This window comes from Thamnophis sirtalis, unplaced genomic scaffold (assembly GCF_051295495.1).
Source record: "Thamnophis sirtalis isolate CommonGarterSnake01/CBP01778 unplaced genomic scaffold, rThaSir2_p1.2 scaffold_2, whole genome shotgun sequence".
NCBI lineage: Eukaryota > Metazoa > Chordata > Lepidosauria > Squamata > Natricidae > Thamnophis > Thamnophis sirtalis.
In genome coordinates, this window is record NW_028261382.1 from 55,225,699 (window position 1) to 55,242,681 (window position 16,983).

The 16,983-nt window shown below is 44.9% G+C and overlaps 2 protein-coding genes across 2 annotated transcripts in view; both read left to right on the forward strand.

Annotated features, from left to right (window-relative positions):
* The first annotated feature begins 885 nt into the window (after nt 1-885).
* Nucleotides 886-7,684, forward strand: RPLP0 (ribosomal protein lateral stalk subunit P0). The gene is made up of 8 exons (XM_014069508.2): nt 886-1,014; nt 1,108-1,216; nt 2,911-3,086; nt 3,824-3,911; nt 4,011-4,157; nt 4,642-4,827; nt 6,681-6,821; nt 7,456-7,684. The coding sequence occupies exons 2-8, from the start codon at nt 1,163-1,165 to the stop codon at nt 7,609-7,611; spliced, it is 948 nt and encodes a 315-aa protein (XP_013924983.2). The 5' UTR covers nt 886-1,014; nt 1,108-1,162; the 3' UTR covers nt 7,612-7,684.
* Nucleotides 7,685-9,687: 2,003 nt separating this feature from the next.
* The window catches only part of GCN1 (GCN1 activator of EIF2AK4), an 87,585-nt gene continuing 80,289 nt past the window's right edge, over nt 9,688-16,983 (forward strand). Inside the window, exons 1-5 of the mRNA XM_087705643.1 lie at nt 9,688-9,742; nt 11,048-11,150; nt 12,646-12,709; nt 14,009-14,140; nt 16,357-16,465. Of these exons, the coding sequence (XP_087561769.1) occupies nt 9,725-9,742; nt 11,048-11,150; nt 12,646-12,709; nt 14,009-14,140; nt 16,357-16,465 (426 nt within the window). The 5' untranslated portion in view covers nt 9,688-9,724. The remainder of the gene's footprint in view (nt 9,743-11,047; nt 11,151-12,645; nt 12,710-14,008; nt 14,141-16,356; nt 16,466-16,983) is intronic.

The following is a 16,983-nucleotide window of genomic DNA, read 5'->3' on the forward strand; positions in this document are numbered from 1 at the left end:
CATATATATATATATATATATATATATATATATATATATATATATATATATGATTTTTACAACCCCTGGTAAGCCCCAATTATGGGAGGAAGCTAACTGCTTCCATCATCTGTCAATCGGCTCGTCACAAGAGTCCATCACGACAGAAACCCAATATTTTTACTGTTGCCTTTGTTACATTTGTGTTTTTTTATTTGTGCTGATAAATATTGACAGATGATGGACAGATGAATGAAAGATTGACAGATGATGGAAGCAGTTAGCTTCCTCCCATAATTGGGGCTTACCAGGGGTTGTAAAAATCTAATAGATACCTTTCACCCTGGCTTTGCTGATAACGGATAAGAGCCTGTGGCCTAATGGCTAAGATGTCTGCCTAGTATGTAATATAGCCCAGGTTCAAATCCCAGTAAGGGTATGGCTAGCTGATGAGAGCTAAATAGCTTGAAATAGATCTATACTAGTCTCCCTTTATTTATTTATCAGCACAAATAAAAAAACATATATATGTTGTATTTGTATTTTATATATTTGTTGTATTTGTGCTGATAAATAAATAAAGGGAGAAAAAGCAATGCATAAAGGTTATTGCATTACATTCTTGATTCAATTATCTTTCCATTGATATATAATCTTATGGTACTACTCCGAAAGAAGTGGTGTTATTAGGTAGTTTTAGAAAATACACTTTTCCTAAAAGGTTTCCACAATTTTGGCCGATTAGCCTGCATTGAAAGTTGACAGCAAAGTTTTCCCAACCTCCCAATTCATTCAAATCAAAAGAACCCTTCCTTTGAGTGACCGTCCCAGCCAGCCTATGGGGTGGTTCACCGCGAGGGGTGGACCTTACCTCGCTCCTCCTCTTTCTCCTCCTTTTCCGCGGCTCGTCCAATCCGTGGAGGGAAAAGGCGAGGCCCGGCAGAGGCAGCCCCCCTGATTGGTCGCGGCGTCCTGGGTATAAAAGGGAGCGGCGGGACTGGCGCCACTCCTTTTCTTCCACGGAGGCCTCGTGAGGTAGGTTGTCGCTACAGGGCTACGCGAGCGGCAGGCTTCGCGGCCTACTCCGGCCGGGCCTGATTTTTCCTTTGTTTTGTCTCCTTTCTCCAGAGAACGCCGCTGTCTTTAAACCGCCGCCCCGCCGCGCGATCCTTGGGACACCACGATGCCCAGGGAAGACCGAGCCACGTGGAAGTCCAACTACTTCCTCAAGATCATCGTAAGTCTGGGCGGGGGCGCTCCTGAGCATGTGCAGAGCGCCTGGCTGCGGGGCAGGGGGGCAACTGTGCCTGGGAGGGCAGACCCCCCCTTCCTTCTTGTTTATTTCCTTGGTATGATCAGCCAAGGAGTAGAAAAATAACAACAGTAACAAGAGTTGGAAGGGACCTTGGAGGTCATCTAGTCCAACCCCCTGCTCACGCAGGAGACCTGTACTAGGGATTCGAACCGCCGATTCAAGAAAATAATTTTATTCCAATTCCATTTTATTCCAGTTCTATTTTAAATCGTATTTTATCCGATTCCATTTTAAATTGTTTTTTAATGAAATTTTAGTAATGATTTGTTTCTGGAGCTTTGCGCTTTGATAGGGTTAATCCAAGAAAGGAAATAAAATGGTATATAGATGAAATGGTATAGATAAAATAAAAAAAACGAAGTGGTTTGGATAAAATGTATAAAATAAAAAAACATAAAAGTATAGGTAAAAAGTAAAATTGTATGTTTTTATAAAATTGTATATATATATAATGAATAAAAATCAAATGGCATAGATAAAATGGTGTAGGTAAAATCAAATGGCATAGATAAAATAAAATGGTATATTTATTTTATATCTACCATTATATATATATAATAAATACATACAAATAAAATGGTGTATTATAAAATGGTATATATAAAAATAGTGGTGTATGTATGTATATATACACACATATGCATGTACCACTATTTTTATATATACCATTTTATAATACATCATCTTATACACACACAGACACACACACAAAATGGCACATAGTAATAATAATAATAATGATACATTGTGGATTATCCATTAGGCCATATCAGATCCAAAGGATCTGTAATATGGACCTGTATTGTCATATGTTAGAAAAGAGTAAAAAAAAAAAAAGGAATACAAGAAAATGCAAATTATATTTTTGTGGGACATTCCTACAATTTCCCCCTGAACTGGAATAATGCCATTCCACCTTTCTCCTTCCAAGAATCAAAACCGGTTGAATTGGTTCCCTTTGAAGTTTGCCTGCTCGTTTTGAAAAATGACCACCCAAAAGCCATTGTTTGTTTGTTTGTTTATTGGTCTTGTATGCCGCCCACTCCCGAAGAACAATAAACAAGGGAGGGGATAAATAAACAAAACAATACTTTAAAATCCACAACAGTCACAGTTTCCGTGGGGCTGGATATTTTGAAAGTCCCCCGGCCTGCTGGAGCAGCCAGGACTTAACGGCTTTGCGGAAGGCTGGGAGGGTAGTAAGGGTCCGGATCTCCATGGGGAGGTCGTTCCAGAGGGCTGGAGCTGCAACAGAGAAGGCCCTCCCCCGGGGGGTCGACAGTCGACACTGGCTAGCTGATGGAATCCAGAAGAGGCCTAATCTGTGAGATCTAATCGGTCTATGGGAGGTAATTGGCAGGAGGCGGTCTCTCAGGTACCCAGGTCCGATGCCATGTAGGGCTTTATAGGTAACGACCAGCACTTTGAAGCGGGTCCGGAGACTAATGAGTAGCCAGTGCAGCTCGCGGAGGATAGGTGTGATGTGGGTGTACCTGGGTGCACCCACAATCGCTCGCGTGGCTGCGTTCTGGACCAGCTGAAGTCTGCGAACACTCTTCAAGGGCAGCCCCATGTAGAGCGTGTTACAGTAATAACTGTTTTATTCCTTCCTTTAGCAACTCCTGGACGATTATCCAAAATGTTTCATTGTGGGAGCAGACAATGTGGGCTCCAAGCAAATGCAGCAAATCCGGATGTCCCTGCGCGGGAAGGCCGTTGTCCTCATGGGGAAGAATACCATGATGCGTAAGGCCATCCGAGGCCATCTGGAAAACAACCCTGCTCTGGAAAAGTTAGTATTCCAAAGCTTCTGAGGCTCTCGAATGTTTTCACACTGTGGTTCTCAACCTTTGCTTCAAGTAGCTCCAAAAATGCTGTATTCGGTGTATAAGACCCACCCAGATTTTCACCCTCTTTTTGGGTGGGGGATGCGTCTTATATTCCGAAAAATATGGTAATTTTCTGCTCACAAAGTAGTTTCCGCCCAGACATAAACTTGACTCCCCTTGTAAGTAAGTCTCCTGAGTTTCACTTCTGTGAAGCACCCGCCAATCCCGATTTTTTTCTGTCAGCCTGTATTGGCTTAACCTGAGTGAATCGTGGCAATCTTTGTTGCAAAACCAGAATTTAGCAAACAGACCTGCCTTCCCTTTGACTCCGATGCTTCTGACTGAATGAAGCTGCCCTTCTGAGCTATTGTCAAAAAAAGGCAAGCATAGCTTTTAGGAGGCTTACAGAGTGCCTCCTGGGGGGAGGGGGGGCAATATTGAGCAAAAAAATTGCCAGTTTTTCACCCACATGTCCATCATATGATCCAATCGGGCACCATCCAAAACGACATGCCAGATGACCTTGACTTTCTGAGAAAGAATGTTGTTATGGCTACATATCTCCCATACAACCCCCCCCCCTCCCAGTTTACCACAGCAATAAATGAGGCAGGCCTGAATGCTCTATGCCAAACAGGATTTTCAGGTCTGACAGTTGCTTGATGGAACGAAATCACACTGTCTATGTTTTTTTTTATAGGCTGCTGTCTCACATCCGTGGGAATGTGGGCTTTGTGTTCACCAAGGAGGATCTGACCGAAATCCGGGATATGCTCTTGGCCAACAAGGTAAATGGAAGCTGGGTACCGAAATGGTTCACGCTTTTCTTGGTGTCGCCGAGCTGAGGTTGAATATTTGCGGGTTCTTTTTTTCCTCTCTCTCTCTAGGTGCCAGCTGCTGCCAGAGCTGGAGCAATTGCTCCCTGTGATGTCCTTGTGCCAGCTCAAAACACCGGCCTGGGTCCCGAGAAGACCTCTTTCTTCCAAGCTTTGGGCATCACCACCAAGATCTCCAGAGGCACCATTGAAATCTTGGTGAGTCCTGAGTTAAAGAGCCCACTGGGATACCCGGTTTTGCTGGAAACCGAAAGACTTGGGAATTCTAGCCCTCCCTTAGGCACGAGATCCGATTGAGAGGAACCCAAATCCCAATTCTTCGGTGAGCTGTGTCATTTTTAAAAACCTTTCCTCGGACATTAAGTGAATCACCTGGTCGGGAAGCCAATCCAGCTTGTGGTTTAGCTTCTTTGGAAACTCACCATCGGAAAACCTGCCACGGGACAATTCAACAACTTAATTTTGTTGCAAGCTGGCTGATTTTTGTCATTCACCTATTCTGTCCCTCCTCCTTGCATATTTCTCAACATTTCTTTGATATTAAGTCATATCGAGTTGGATGTGCGCGACAAGTTGTCATAGGCCCATGATAATATGTTGTCAAGATGATGTGGCTTTGTGAAATGGCCCTGTTTTTTTTCTTCTTCTGATCCCTCCCTTTTATTCCTTTCTCGTTTCTTAGAGCGACGTGCAGCTGATCAAAACCGGAGACAAAGTGGGCGCCAGCGAAGCCACTCTGCTGAACATGTTGAACATCTCTCCCTTCTCCTTTGGGCTCATCATCCAGCAAGTGTTTGACAATGGCAGCATTTACAACCCGGAGGTTCTGGATATCACCGAGGAAACTTTGCACAAGCGCTTTCTGGAAGTAAGCGAGGTTCCCCGACTTTGAGGACGTGTCCTGTTTGTGTCGTGGCCTTTGTGAGGGTTTACAAGCAAGTAGCTGAGGAAGAGAACAGGGTGGCGGAGAAAACTTGGGGGAGAATTTTTACCTGTCTTGATTATGTCCGGTTTCTGGTTAATTTAATTTGCCAATGCCTTGAGTTCCAAGATGAAGGGGTGAACGTTATCCGATCTGGGAGGTCTCCTCCAACTTTGGATCCCTTCTGAGATAGCAATAGCAGTTAGACTTATATACCGCTTCATAGGGCTTTCAGCCCTCTAAGCGGTTTACAGAGTCAGCATATTGCAATCCGGGTCCTCATTTTACCCACCTCGGAAGGATGGAAGGCTGAGTCAACCCTGAGCTGGTGAGATTTGAACAGCAGAACTAGCAGTCAGCTGAAGTAGCCTGCAGTGCTGCATTTAACCACTGCGCCACCTCGGCTCTGATGATCGTTTCAATCTCAAAACATCCTGCGGAAAAGAATATTGGTAGTTCAGGATTGAATTGTGGGCTCCTTGGTGCCCGTTGAGCTGGGTGGTTTTCTTGCAGATGTTTCATTACCCAACTAGGTAACAACATCAGTGTTAGAAGTGGAGTGGGGTTTGCAGAGAGGGAAGAGGAGGAGGAAGTGGGAAGAGGATGACTGTGGGGTTCTTGGTGCTCCCTGAGCTTGGTGCTTTCCTTGCAGACTTTACCAAGCTAGGTAACATCTTCAGTAGGGCTACTACCACTGATGATATTACCTAGTTCGGTAATGAAACGTCTGCAAAAAGGCCACCCAGTTCAGAGAGCACCCTCAAAATTTCCTAGCTGGCGTAACCATTATGGAGACTTTCCATAGTTGAAGTGGATCCAATTTAGGGAAGAACAGGCAAGACTGAATAAGAGGTCAATGAGGTACTTTTTTTTTTTTTAAAAAAGTGAGATGAATAGAATAAAGCTGGAAGGGATCCTGGAGGTGGTCTAGTCCAGCCCCCTGCTCAAGCAGGAGAACCCATACCATTTCAGACAAGTGGCTCTCTAGTCTCTTCTTTAAAAACCTCCAGTGATGGAGCAACCAACAACTTCTGGTGGCAAGCTGTCCCACTGGTTAATTGTCCTGTTGTGAAGTTTCTCCTTAATTCCAGGTTCATTCTCTCCTTGATTAATTTCCACCCATTCTTCCTTGTCCTGCCTTCTAATGCTTTGGGGAATAATTCTCCCAGGGCTAGATTACTGCAGTCTCATGTCTGTAGCTTAATTTCAAAACTATGCTATGAGCCGAGGTGGCGCCGTGGTTAAATGCAGCACTGCAGGCTACTTCAGCTGACTGCAGTTCTGCAGTTCAAATCTCACTGGCTCAAGGTTGACTCAGCCTTCCATCCTTCCGAGGTGGGTAAAATGAGGACCCGGATTGTTGTTGGGGGCAATATGCTGACTCTGTAAACCGCTTAGAGAGGGCTGAAAGCCCTATGAAGCGGTATATAAGTCGAACTGCTATTGCTATTGCTAAAACTGCCTAGCAACATCCAGAGACAATAACTTCAACCCTCTCTCCCTCCTTCCAATTGCCTTAATCCAGGGACGAATAGGAGTGACAGAAAGAGGGCTAAGATAAGGCTTGGTCCCCCAGTTCAATTGTTGGGGACATCTCTTAGAATAATCCTCGAATTTTCAACAACCCAGACGGCCCCCCTCCTCCCATTGTACCAACCGATAATTAAAAGATTGAACTGTATGTGACACTAAGGTGAACTGTAGCAGTCTGTGGAGGTTAGGAGGGCAGACCGAAAGCAGCTGAACTCTCGTCCTGTGAATGGGATTTTTTTGCAACCTGTATCTTTCGTCCCCTTTAGGGCGTCCGTAACGTTGCCAGCGTTTGCCTGCAGATCGGCTACCCTACTGTGGCCTCCCTGCCCCACTCCATCATCAATGGGTACAAGCGAGTCCTGGCTGTGGCTGTGGAGACCAACTACTCTTTCCCATTAGCTGAAAAGGTGAGTTGTTTAAGGCAAGGGTCCCCAATCCTCACACACACACATCCAGACCTGCCAGAAACTGGCCCGCTGAAGGAAGAGAGGATAGGTAGAAAGAGGAGAGAGGAAAAGAGAGGAAGACAGGGAAGAGAAATAAGAGTAGGAGAGAAGGGTGGAAGGGGAATTAGAGGAGTGGGGGAGAGGAAGGGGAAGAAGAAAACTGAAAGGAGAGGAGGGAAGAAGAAAGTAGAGAAGGGAGGGAGGAAGAAAAAGAAAGAAAAGTAGGGTTATGGTAAAATAAAATAGGTGTATGAGATGGTAAGCAAAGCAATTGGCCACTACTGTAGGCCGATCAGCCTGCATTGAAAGTGATTGTAGACGCTACTTTTTGCAAATAAGGTCCACTGTGCTCTTCAGGATAATAACCTTGCTGCAAAAACGGACACAAACCGTTGTAAGTTGAGGACTTGACAAGTTTACTGAGCCTAGTTTCCAGTCTCCTGTTGGCTTTTATTCCTTTGGGTTCAGTCCCCATAAGCCCTTTTTCGACATTTCTGCGGACGGTCCGGGAAAGCAGAAAACGGCCAGCTCTGCAGGGATGTTTTGGCACTTGAAACACGACTGAAAATATTATTCCCCCCTCCCTCCCTTGCAGGTGAAGGCCTTCCTGGCTGATCCCTCAGCTTTTGCCACTGCTGTCCCGGTAGTGACCGAAACAGCCGCTCCTGCTGCAGCAGCTGCGCCAAAAGAAGAGGTCAAGGAAGAATCCGAAGAATCTGACGAAGACATGGGCTTTGGGCTCTTTGACTAAACCACCACCTGTCCTCGGCCGAGTGGAGTGAAAATTCAAAAGAAAGAAATAAAAAGTATACTTCTTTACTACATCCTCTGGAAACTGCTGGCTTGAGTTGTCCGAATTAATTTTGCCCGAGTTAGCAGACAACTGCGGTACTATTTCAGTCCTTTCGCAGTAGAGTAGTCCTCCTTCATTACATAGGCAACATCGTTAACCTTAATTAAGAGCCGAGGTGGCGCAGTGGTTAAATGCAGCACTGCAGACTGACTGCTAGATCAGCAGTTCAGCGGTTCAAATCTCACCGGCTCAGGGTTGACTCAGCCTTCCATCCTTCCGAGGTGGGTAAAATGAGGACCCGGATTGTTCGGGGCAAGAGGCTGACTCTCTGTAAACCGCTTAGAGAGGCCTGAAAGGCCTATGAAGCGGTATATAAGTCTACTGCTATTGCTATATTGCTATTCCAGATTTTGAAATGGTTCAACTTTACAATGCAATTAAAATATGGCAATCAGAAATCTAATTAGGTTTAGGTATATTAGATTTATATGCCGCCCTTCTCCCAAGGACTCAGGGCGGCGTACAACATTAAAAGAAACACATAATTCAAAAGTTTAAAAAAAATTAAATAGAATTTAATAGAATTAAATATTTTTTTTAGAATCACTTCACTTCAGACCTCCGTTCCTGGAAGCAATAGGAATAATAATCCCTATACAATTGTATGGTGTGTGGTCAAGGTTATAACAGGACAACATTTGCACGAAGCATTTTATTTATTAAATTTATTGCCCGCCCATCTCGTTGCGAGGCATATTAAAGGGTAAATAAAAGTCCCATGAGCTGGGCTTCTGTAGCTTACGAAGATAAATGTTGCCTACTGACAATTTTGCATGTCGTATGAACATGGCCTAAAGCTGCCTCTTGAAATATACAATTGCGTATGCGCAGCAGTGGGAGAGCGAAAACACCCCTTCAGAGGAGGAGACGATAAGATAGTGGTCTGTGCGGAAACGGATAGACTTAACGCTGAAAATAAAAGATAAAGGAGATATGGAACACTGCTACATGGAACAGATTCTACCAATGGTTAGAAACACAGGTAGGAGTTGGAATGTGAAAGAATCGGGTTAGGTCAGTGATGGCGAACTTCTTTGGAACCAAATCCCTGTGCATGGCTGTTTTCAGGCCATTTTGAGTCCCAAAACAGCCAGCAAACAGTGTTTCTCAACCTTGGCAACTTTAAGTCTGTCAACTCCCAGAATCCCCCAGCCACATGGCTGGGGAATTCTGGGAGTTGGAAGTCCATAGGACTTAAAGTCGCCAGGGTTGAGAAACACTCTTGTAGAATATGACAGTCAAAAATAACTACAACACTAGCACTGTTTAAAGTAGAATTGTTTTATGGCAAGTGAAATGCCAGGACAATTACACTCTTCAATATATATGTAAGCAATAAAAAGTATATTTAAAAGAAAGTCTCCAAGGTCATAGTTGTCCCAAAAGTGCTTTTTTTTCCAACAGGCAATTGGACTTTCTGGTTTTTTTAAATTTCTTTGAAGATATTTTGCTTCTCATCGAAGGAGCTTCTTCAGATCTCTTACTCCAGTCAGAGTCGAGGAGGCTTCTTGGATGCAAAGCAAAATGTCTTCAAAGAAAAAACCCCAGAAAGTCCAGTTGCCTCTTGGAGGGGGGGAAAAAAAAGCACCTTTAAGATAGCCAACAATCTGTATTTTAAAATACTGTTTTTGAACCTGGAGAAAAACCAATTTTGGTGTATTTATTTTGTACAATGATAATAAAGACCATGCTATGAATTAATGGGAAGTCTGGAAATGGGTGCCATGATTAGAATTGGGGAAAATCCAATGAGGCTCATTAATAAGTGAAATAAATGCGAATAAAAAGAAGGGAAAGGAGAAGAAGGGATGAAATAAAAGAATGGTGGAAGAACACAATTCCCATTAGATGCGCATCGCTCCCAAAGGGAGCCTCAACGCGCAGGCGCGCTCGGGCTCCACGTGCCTTCCAACTATGGAAGGTTTCCCTCCCCTCTTCGTGTGCGCGTTTCGTGACGCCATCACCCTGCGCCGGAAGTGAAGCTAAACAGTTTCCGGGCGGAGCCGGCGTGATGGCGGCTGACACGCAGGTGAGCGCTTGCCGAAGGCCGGAGCGGGACTAAAGTAACAGAGAAGCCGGCCAAGGCGGCCCGAGAAGCCGCCCGTCGCCCGGCTCGGCTCTCTTCCTCGGGCGAGAAGACGCGTCTCCTCCGTCGGCGTTCCCGGCGCCGCTCTTGGGCCGGTTGTAGGAGGCTCCGCGCGGGTTGCGGAGGAGCGCCAGGAGCCTCTCTTTCTCTCTCTATGGACCCCAGCTCTTTCCTCAGGAACCCCATGGTTCCCAGCCAGGGCTTCGGGGTAGCCGTCGGGAGGAAGATGGGTTTTGTAGTCAACAACAAGCCCGGGGCAGCGGCTGGGGCTCAAAAGTCGGCGGGGAGGACCTTCTACGGGGCTTTTTTCAGGCTGTGAAATCCTTGGGTGCAAAAGCAGGACAGGTAGTCCTCGCTTTAACGACCGCAGTCTGAACCCCCACAAAAAAATCACGTCGCTAAGCGAGAAATCTGTTCAGGGAGAGTTTCCCCCGCCCCATTTTATGACTTTCCTGGCTGCGTTTGTTAAGCGAATCCCCCGCCGTCGTTAAGTGGGTAACACGGTGGTTTAGTGAATCTTGATGAATGTATTCTATTTTATTTTTCTTTATCAACCCAACCTTTTGTTCTATAATTCAATTTGGGCAAAACAATAGGAAATCAAAAGTTTCTCAAAGTTCTATTGTTTAGCTAAAAAAGCATGAAATAGGAGATTTAGCAGAGTTGAGGCACAGCTGCAATTATATTTCAAGAGACGTTGTTTTAAGTCATGTTCATATGATACACAAAATTGTCAGCAGGCAATTCTTCATCTTCACATGCTGCAGAAGTCCAGCTCATGGGCTTTATTTACCATTCAGTGCAACGAGATGGATGGCCAATAAATGAATAATTATCCCAAAGTCTTTACCAAGCGTCAATTCAATCTTGCATTCTGTCATTTGATTTGGCCAAGCCAAAGTTTCTCACAACTCTATTGTTTAGCTAAAAAAAAACATGAAATACAAGATTCAGCAGAATTGAGGGAAAGCTGAAATTGTATCTTTCAAGAGACATAGCTTTGCACATTCTTTTTATATTTTATTTTGAAAGGATCTCCTGAGCAGTGCAAATGAGTGTGTAGTCTTCTTGGAACTGGTGAAAGGGCTGTGTCATGGAGTTGTGCTTTCTGCCCTTTGTTCGCTGTTGAACACAGGCATAGTTGATGATTTTTACTGGATTATTTGGATTATCTTTTGCATCTCCAAAAGAGGCCTCACAGGAATGATCTTCTCTTCCCCTACCCCAAATCTCTAAACATCTGTTTAGGTTTCGGAAACACTGAAGAGATTTGCAGTGAAAGTAACCACCTCTAGTGTGAAGGAGCGCAGAGAAATCCTCAGTGAACTTGGAAGATGTATTACTGGGAAAGGTACTTATACCATGTCAAAATATGGGTAGTGTCATGGTTCGAAATAGTATCCAAATGTAAATCAGAGTCCAAGGCGAAGTATTGCTCAAAGTTCCAATTGATTAAGAGAGCCATGTTGTTACATCTGGGAAAACCCAAATCTGAAAGCTTCCCGGTTTTCCCCAACCCATTGAAAGTTCAAGATCTTGCCCCCACACCCACCAATCCATCACATGGTCCAATCTCCCAGTGCCATGCTGGCAGTTCCACCTATCCAGTTCCGGTCAGGTGCAGAGATGCAAAGACAAAGGATGACCTTGGCTTTCTAGAAAGAATGTTGTTATGGCTACATAGCATCTAGCCCCGTACAATCCCCCCTCCCATTTTCCCACAATAGAAAACTGCATAGGAGAATAATAGAAAGTGTGACAGGCCAAAGACCCAAAAGAAAAGATGGCTGCAGGCCTGACAGGCAGTCTTCGACTTATGACCACAGTTGAACCCCAACATTTCTGCTGCTAAGCGAGACAGTTGTGAAGCGAGCTTTGCCTCATTTTACAACCTTTCTTGCCACAGGTTTTAAGTGAACCACTGAAGCTGTTAATCTGGATTTGAATTTGAATTTGCCTGTCAAAAGGTGACACAAGTGCATTGACCACGGGGTTGCTGCAAAAGCCATAGGTGTGGAAAAATGGTCATAAATCACTTTCTAGTGTCACTTTAGCTTTGGTCACTAAACCAAAGTTGTAAGTTGAGAGCCACTTGTAGCACTGAATAGAAAAGAGTCTTGAAAAGTTTAGTAAAATCTCAATAGAAGTCCTGGACATGAGGATGGGTGTTTTCATCACAATTGCAGTGTGTGAAACAGCTTCTCTGCCTCTGGACCAATGACCATAGTCCTCTTCAAAATCTAATTGCCCCTTGGTTGATCATCATCATTATTTAGCCACTGTCTACGCACTGCAGGATGAAGGCCCCTTCCTCATGTTTCCAACTCGTACAGTCCTGAGCTTTTCATAGCCAATTGGGCACACCATACTTGCTGATGTCGTCCGTCCATTTTGTTCTAGATCTCTTTTTGTGGCCTTTTTAAAATTTTTAGATCAGCGTTGATTGACATTTGTGGGGAAAATAGAAACCACATAGGGCAGGGGTGTTAAACTCAAGGCCTGGGGGCTCTATGTGGCCCACGAAGTGCTTAAATCTGGCCCGTGAGGCCACCCTGGGGGGCTGTTTTTGCTGGCAGAGCCTTGCAGGAGGCCTTTGCAGGCGAAAACGGAGCTCGGGAGCCCGTTTTCGCTGGCAGAGCACTCAGGCTGCCACAGGCGTCCCCAACACGAGTGTTCAGCAGGCCATGCCCCCTCCCCGACTCCCCCGAGGTCAAACACAACCCTGATAGGGCCCTCAAGGAAATCGAGTTTGACACCCCTGGCATAGGGCATTAAAACATTGCTTTTGATTTTAAGCATTGCTTTTCATTGAAGTACCGCATTGATTTTGATTTGATCTTTCGCAGATCTGCCAGAAGGCGCCGTGAAGGGCCTGTGTAAGCTTTTCTGCCTCACTCTGCATCGATACAGGTAATTATGTCAAACTGGATAGACGGCGGACTATGCCCTCCGGTTCAGATAACATTTATTTGTTCTGGCAAAGTCTATGGAAGCAGATTTAGAGGCTTTTTATGATAAGGCTTCTCTCTCATTTAAAATTGCTTCTTTTTTTTAAACCAAAGATTGGCCATCTTTTCTTTTTTTTTTGGTGAGAATGATATTTGTGTTTCGTTGTATTGTAATGTAGGGTGCTTAACCAATTGCACAAATGAACAAAGAAATGCATACAATTGTATTTATAGAAAACTGGATTTCCCCCCCCCAAACCATTCTTTTAGTTATGCCTTTCAAAAATCAATGATGGTCCTGGAGATATAACACAGTTTGATGAGATTGTTTTGGAAATGCATTTCTTCTACCTTTAAAATGTCTGCTGCAAAATTGTTTACAAGGACAGAAGACAAAGCAAAGCAGATTCCTGTAAATAAAGAAATACGTTTTCAGTTCACTGATGAAGTTTTAACTGGTGATCACGTGCAATAACATTGCACAACCCGTTTTCCTTCTGGGGGCAGAATTCCTGTCTAGCATCCATTTAATGGATTAATTATGGAAGATTGCTTTTATTCTGAAATTGAAAGTCTGGCTCCTATTTTGGGTGGAAATACAAAACACAGTTCTCTTTACTATTTTTTTTTTTTTTGCAATGTGTGTTGTAATTTATTCAGTGTTACAAAAAAAACCCAGACATATTGCAGAGTTATAAATATAATTATAAAAATATTATAACAGAATAACAGAGCTGGGAGGGACCTTGGAGGTCTTTTAGTTCAACCCTCTGCTCAGGCAGACCCTGTACCATTCCAGACATGTGTCCGTCCCGCCTTAAAGCATCCAATAATGGAGAACCCACAACTTCTGGAGGCAAGCAGTTCCACTGGTTAATTGTTCTCACTGTCAGGACATTTCTCCTTTGTTCTAGGTTGCTTCTCTCCTTGATTAGTTTCCACCCATTGCTTCTGGTTCTACCCTCAGGTGCTTTGGAGAAGAGGTTGACCCCCTTTTCTTTGTGGCAGGCCCTCAAATATAGGAAGACCGCTATCATGTCACCTCTGGTCCTTCTTTTCACCAGTCTAGACATACCCAATTCCTGCCTCCAAGCCCCTAATCCTCTTCAGCAAAGGTTATCTTCAACCTTTGCTAAAGAATAAACCTTTGCTATTGAAAACAAACAGGCAGATTATTAGGAAAGGCTTGATTGAGGACAGGATATTTCAGAGCCATATTTTTCAGCTGACAATCTCTCCCCTTCCTCTCCATTTTTGCTAGAGATGCTGCATCACACCGAGCCCTTCAGACAGCTCTTCGGCAGCTGGCTGAATGCCAACCAGAAGTGACTGCGAAGAACCTTCTGTGCTCCCTGCAATCTTCAGGACTCAGCAGCAAGTCCGGGGGATCCAGGTGAGAGCTGAGCGCTGGGCAAAGGCCTCTTGGGGAACAAAACCGAAGAAGCTTCTTGGGCGAGAGGCGAAATGTTTTCAAAGAAAAAAAGCCCAAGGAAATCCAGTTGCCTCTTGGGTAAAAAAAAAAAAAAAAAGCACCTTTGGGACAACAACCTTAACTTTTAATAGATTTATATGCCTCCCAATCCCGTAGGACTCCGGGCGGCTTACAGATAAAGTTAATATAAAGAGTTAAAAATAAAGAACAATTTAAAAAGAAACAATTTAAAAACAAGACACCATACACTCAATCTGAATAGGGCTGGACCTCATTCCTGAAGTCAACAGCCTCAGGCCTGCCGGAATAGCCAGGTTTTAGTGGCTTTTCGGAAGGCCGAGAGAGTGGGGAGGGTCCGGATCTCTACGGGTAGGTCGCTCCACAGGGTTGGAGCAGCTATAGAGAAGGCCCTCCTCCAAGGAGCCGCCAGCCGGCATTGTCCGGTCGACGGTACCCGGAGAAGGCCCAGTCTGTGAGTTCTTATCAGCCGTTGTGAGGTATGTGGCAGGAGGCGGTCTCCCAGATATCCAGGTCCTAAGCCATGACCTGGAGGGTTGAGAATCTGCAAAGTTTCTTTGGGAATTAGTTTCAGAAACTATTTTCATCTCTTAACTTCATGGAAGGAACCTCTTAGATGTATATACCGCTTCACAGTCCTTTACAGCCCTCTCTAAGCAGTGTACAGAGTCAGCCTCCCCCCCCCCCGCCCAACAATCTGCGTCCTCATTTTACCCACCTCGGAAGGATGGAAGGCTGAGTTCAACCTTGAGCCGGTAGAGACTCAAACTGCCGGCAGGCAGCAGAAGTAGCCTGTAGACCTGTAGACAGTAAAAATTACACACTTAGTCCCCAAAACCCTCTTTTTATTTAAACGGCTGTGACTTATGTTCATTCACAGCCCGTAATGAGTTGCAAATAGTTTGTGAAGAGTCCGACAGAAGTCTGCCAAAGTCTTTCGGGATAAGGCTGATAAGCAGCCACCTTTATCTCCCTTGAAACGCTGCCAGAGACCTAGTTGCCAATTAGTTTTGCAAGGCCAAACGGAGCACAGAGTGAAAACGGAGCTTCAGAGTTTAAACTGACCAGAACGAACAAAGTTGCTTCCTGCAAAGGCTCATGTTCGTTTGCTCCTCTTTTATGTCTTATGGGAGGGGCCAATCATCTCCAAGCCTTACTCCCAAGTCGCCCCTTTTGTCTTAACTGTTCTTGCCTTCTGGCAGCTCTACGCATGCGCACACTGGGAACAGGCTCCCCTTGTTCTTCTGCCTCGCTGACGTCAGACTCCGGAGGCTCCGGAGGCAGCACATAACTCCCAGATGGCCCTGGCCCCCTCTCTGGCTCCAACGCAGAGCCCTCATCCAAGCCTTCCCCAGACTCTAGAACTGGCCCATGTTCCTCCCCAACCTCCTCACTGTCCGAATCTGCTTCCAGCTGACCACACCAGCCTGCAATACTGCATTCTAACCACTTTGCCACCTTAAGACTGGCCTACTTTACAGGGCTGATAAAATTAAGAGTAGCTATCAGATGTCCTTTGATGATTGGTGCAGTGGCCTGGAGGTGGAGCTCTCGCCTCATAATCAGTAGGCTGTGAGTTCGATCCTCGGTAGAGGCAGATATTCATCTCTCTGGTCATGTTGAGACATATATCTGCTGAATGTAACTCCGCATTGGCGAGAGGAAGGGCTTCTGGCCACTAAACACTTAACTCCATTCAGACTCCAACCCTGCAAGGGATTATGGGGTGGTTAAAAGAAGATGATGAGATGTCCTTTGATGTCTTGGAACTTCATTTGTCCCTGGCCATTATACAAACGGTGGAGGAAGTTGTATCAAATTGTAGCAGCGGGCAGTGAAATGGATTCCTGTGCAATCATGAGGTCAGTGGTGGGATTCAGCCAGTTTGCACCACTTCGGGAGAACCGGTTGTTAACTTTCTGAGCAGTTTGGTGAACTGGTTGTTGGAAGAAACCATTAGGTCAGAGAACCGGTTGTTAAATTATTTGAATCCCACCACCGCATGAGGTACACTAGAAGTGTGCGCCTTGGTACAGCTGCAATCCTTCATCTTAACTCTGTAACGTTTGACTAACTTTCCCATCTGCACCAGCGATGGGAATCCCACGATTCTCCCGGAGCCCTTAGATTAATTCCCTTGTTTGTCCTTTCTGTCACAGCAAGAGCAGCGGATCGGCTGCTTCGCTGGCTCTTTCGTGGACCTGTCTCCTCGTTCGCATTGTCTTCCCGACACAAGACAAGAGGCATGGAGAAACGTGGGAGAAACTGGTAGGATTCGCCTTGATTAGGCTTGTGACCTTTCCCCCTTAATCTTGGTTGGATTACAGGTAGTCCTTTGTGGTCCTTTAGGAATTGAGCCCCGAATTTCTGTTGTTAAGCACGACAGTTGTTTGCCCCGTTTTATTTATTTATTTGTTTGTTTGTCTAACATATACAAGATAAGAAGTATACCGTATTTTTCCGTATTAATGTCCCTAGGCTTTGAGCAAGCAAAGCAAGTAGTAATCAATAGAATGAGGGACATGGGAGTTCCAAGAAGAATTATATAGGTTGCCTCTCCACAGTAGGGACAGAATAAAACAGGGTGTGTGGGAATCGGCAAGATATCTAAATGACCTGATCTCTCCAAAACAAAGAATAGCTTTCTTCAGAGCCAGATTTAACATTCTTCCCTCAGCACTCCTCCAGGGCAGGTATAAGAGAACACCTATAGCCGAACGCGTTTGTATATGTGGTAAAGGAGAAGTGGAAGATAATTCTCATGTACTATTACACTGCGAGCTATA

Coding starts and splice junctions, on each gene's coding strand:
- RPLP0 (XM_014069508.2), top strand. CDS start 1,163: ATGCCCAGGGAAGACCGAGCCACGTGGAAGTCCAACTACTTCCTCAAG. Junction 3,912..4,010: donor ATATGCTCTTGGCCAACAAG/GTAAATGGAAGC, acceptor CTCTCTCTCTAG/GTGCCAGCTGCTGCCAGAGC. Junction 4,158..4,641: donor GAGGCACCATTGAAATCTTG/GTGAGTCCTGAG, acceptor CTCGTTTCTTAG/AGCGACGTGCAGCTGATCAA.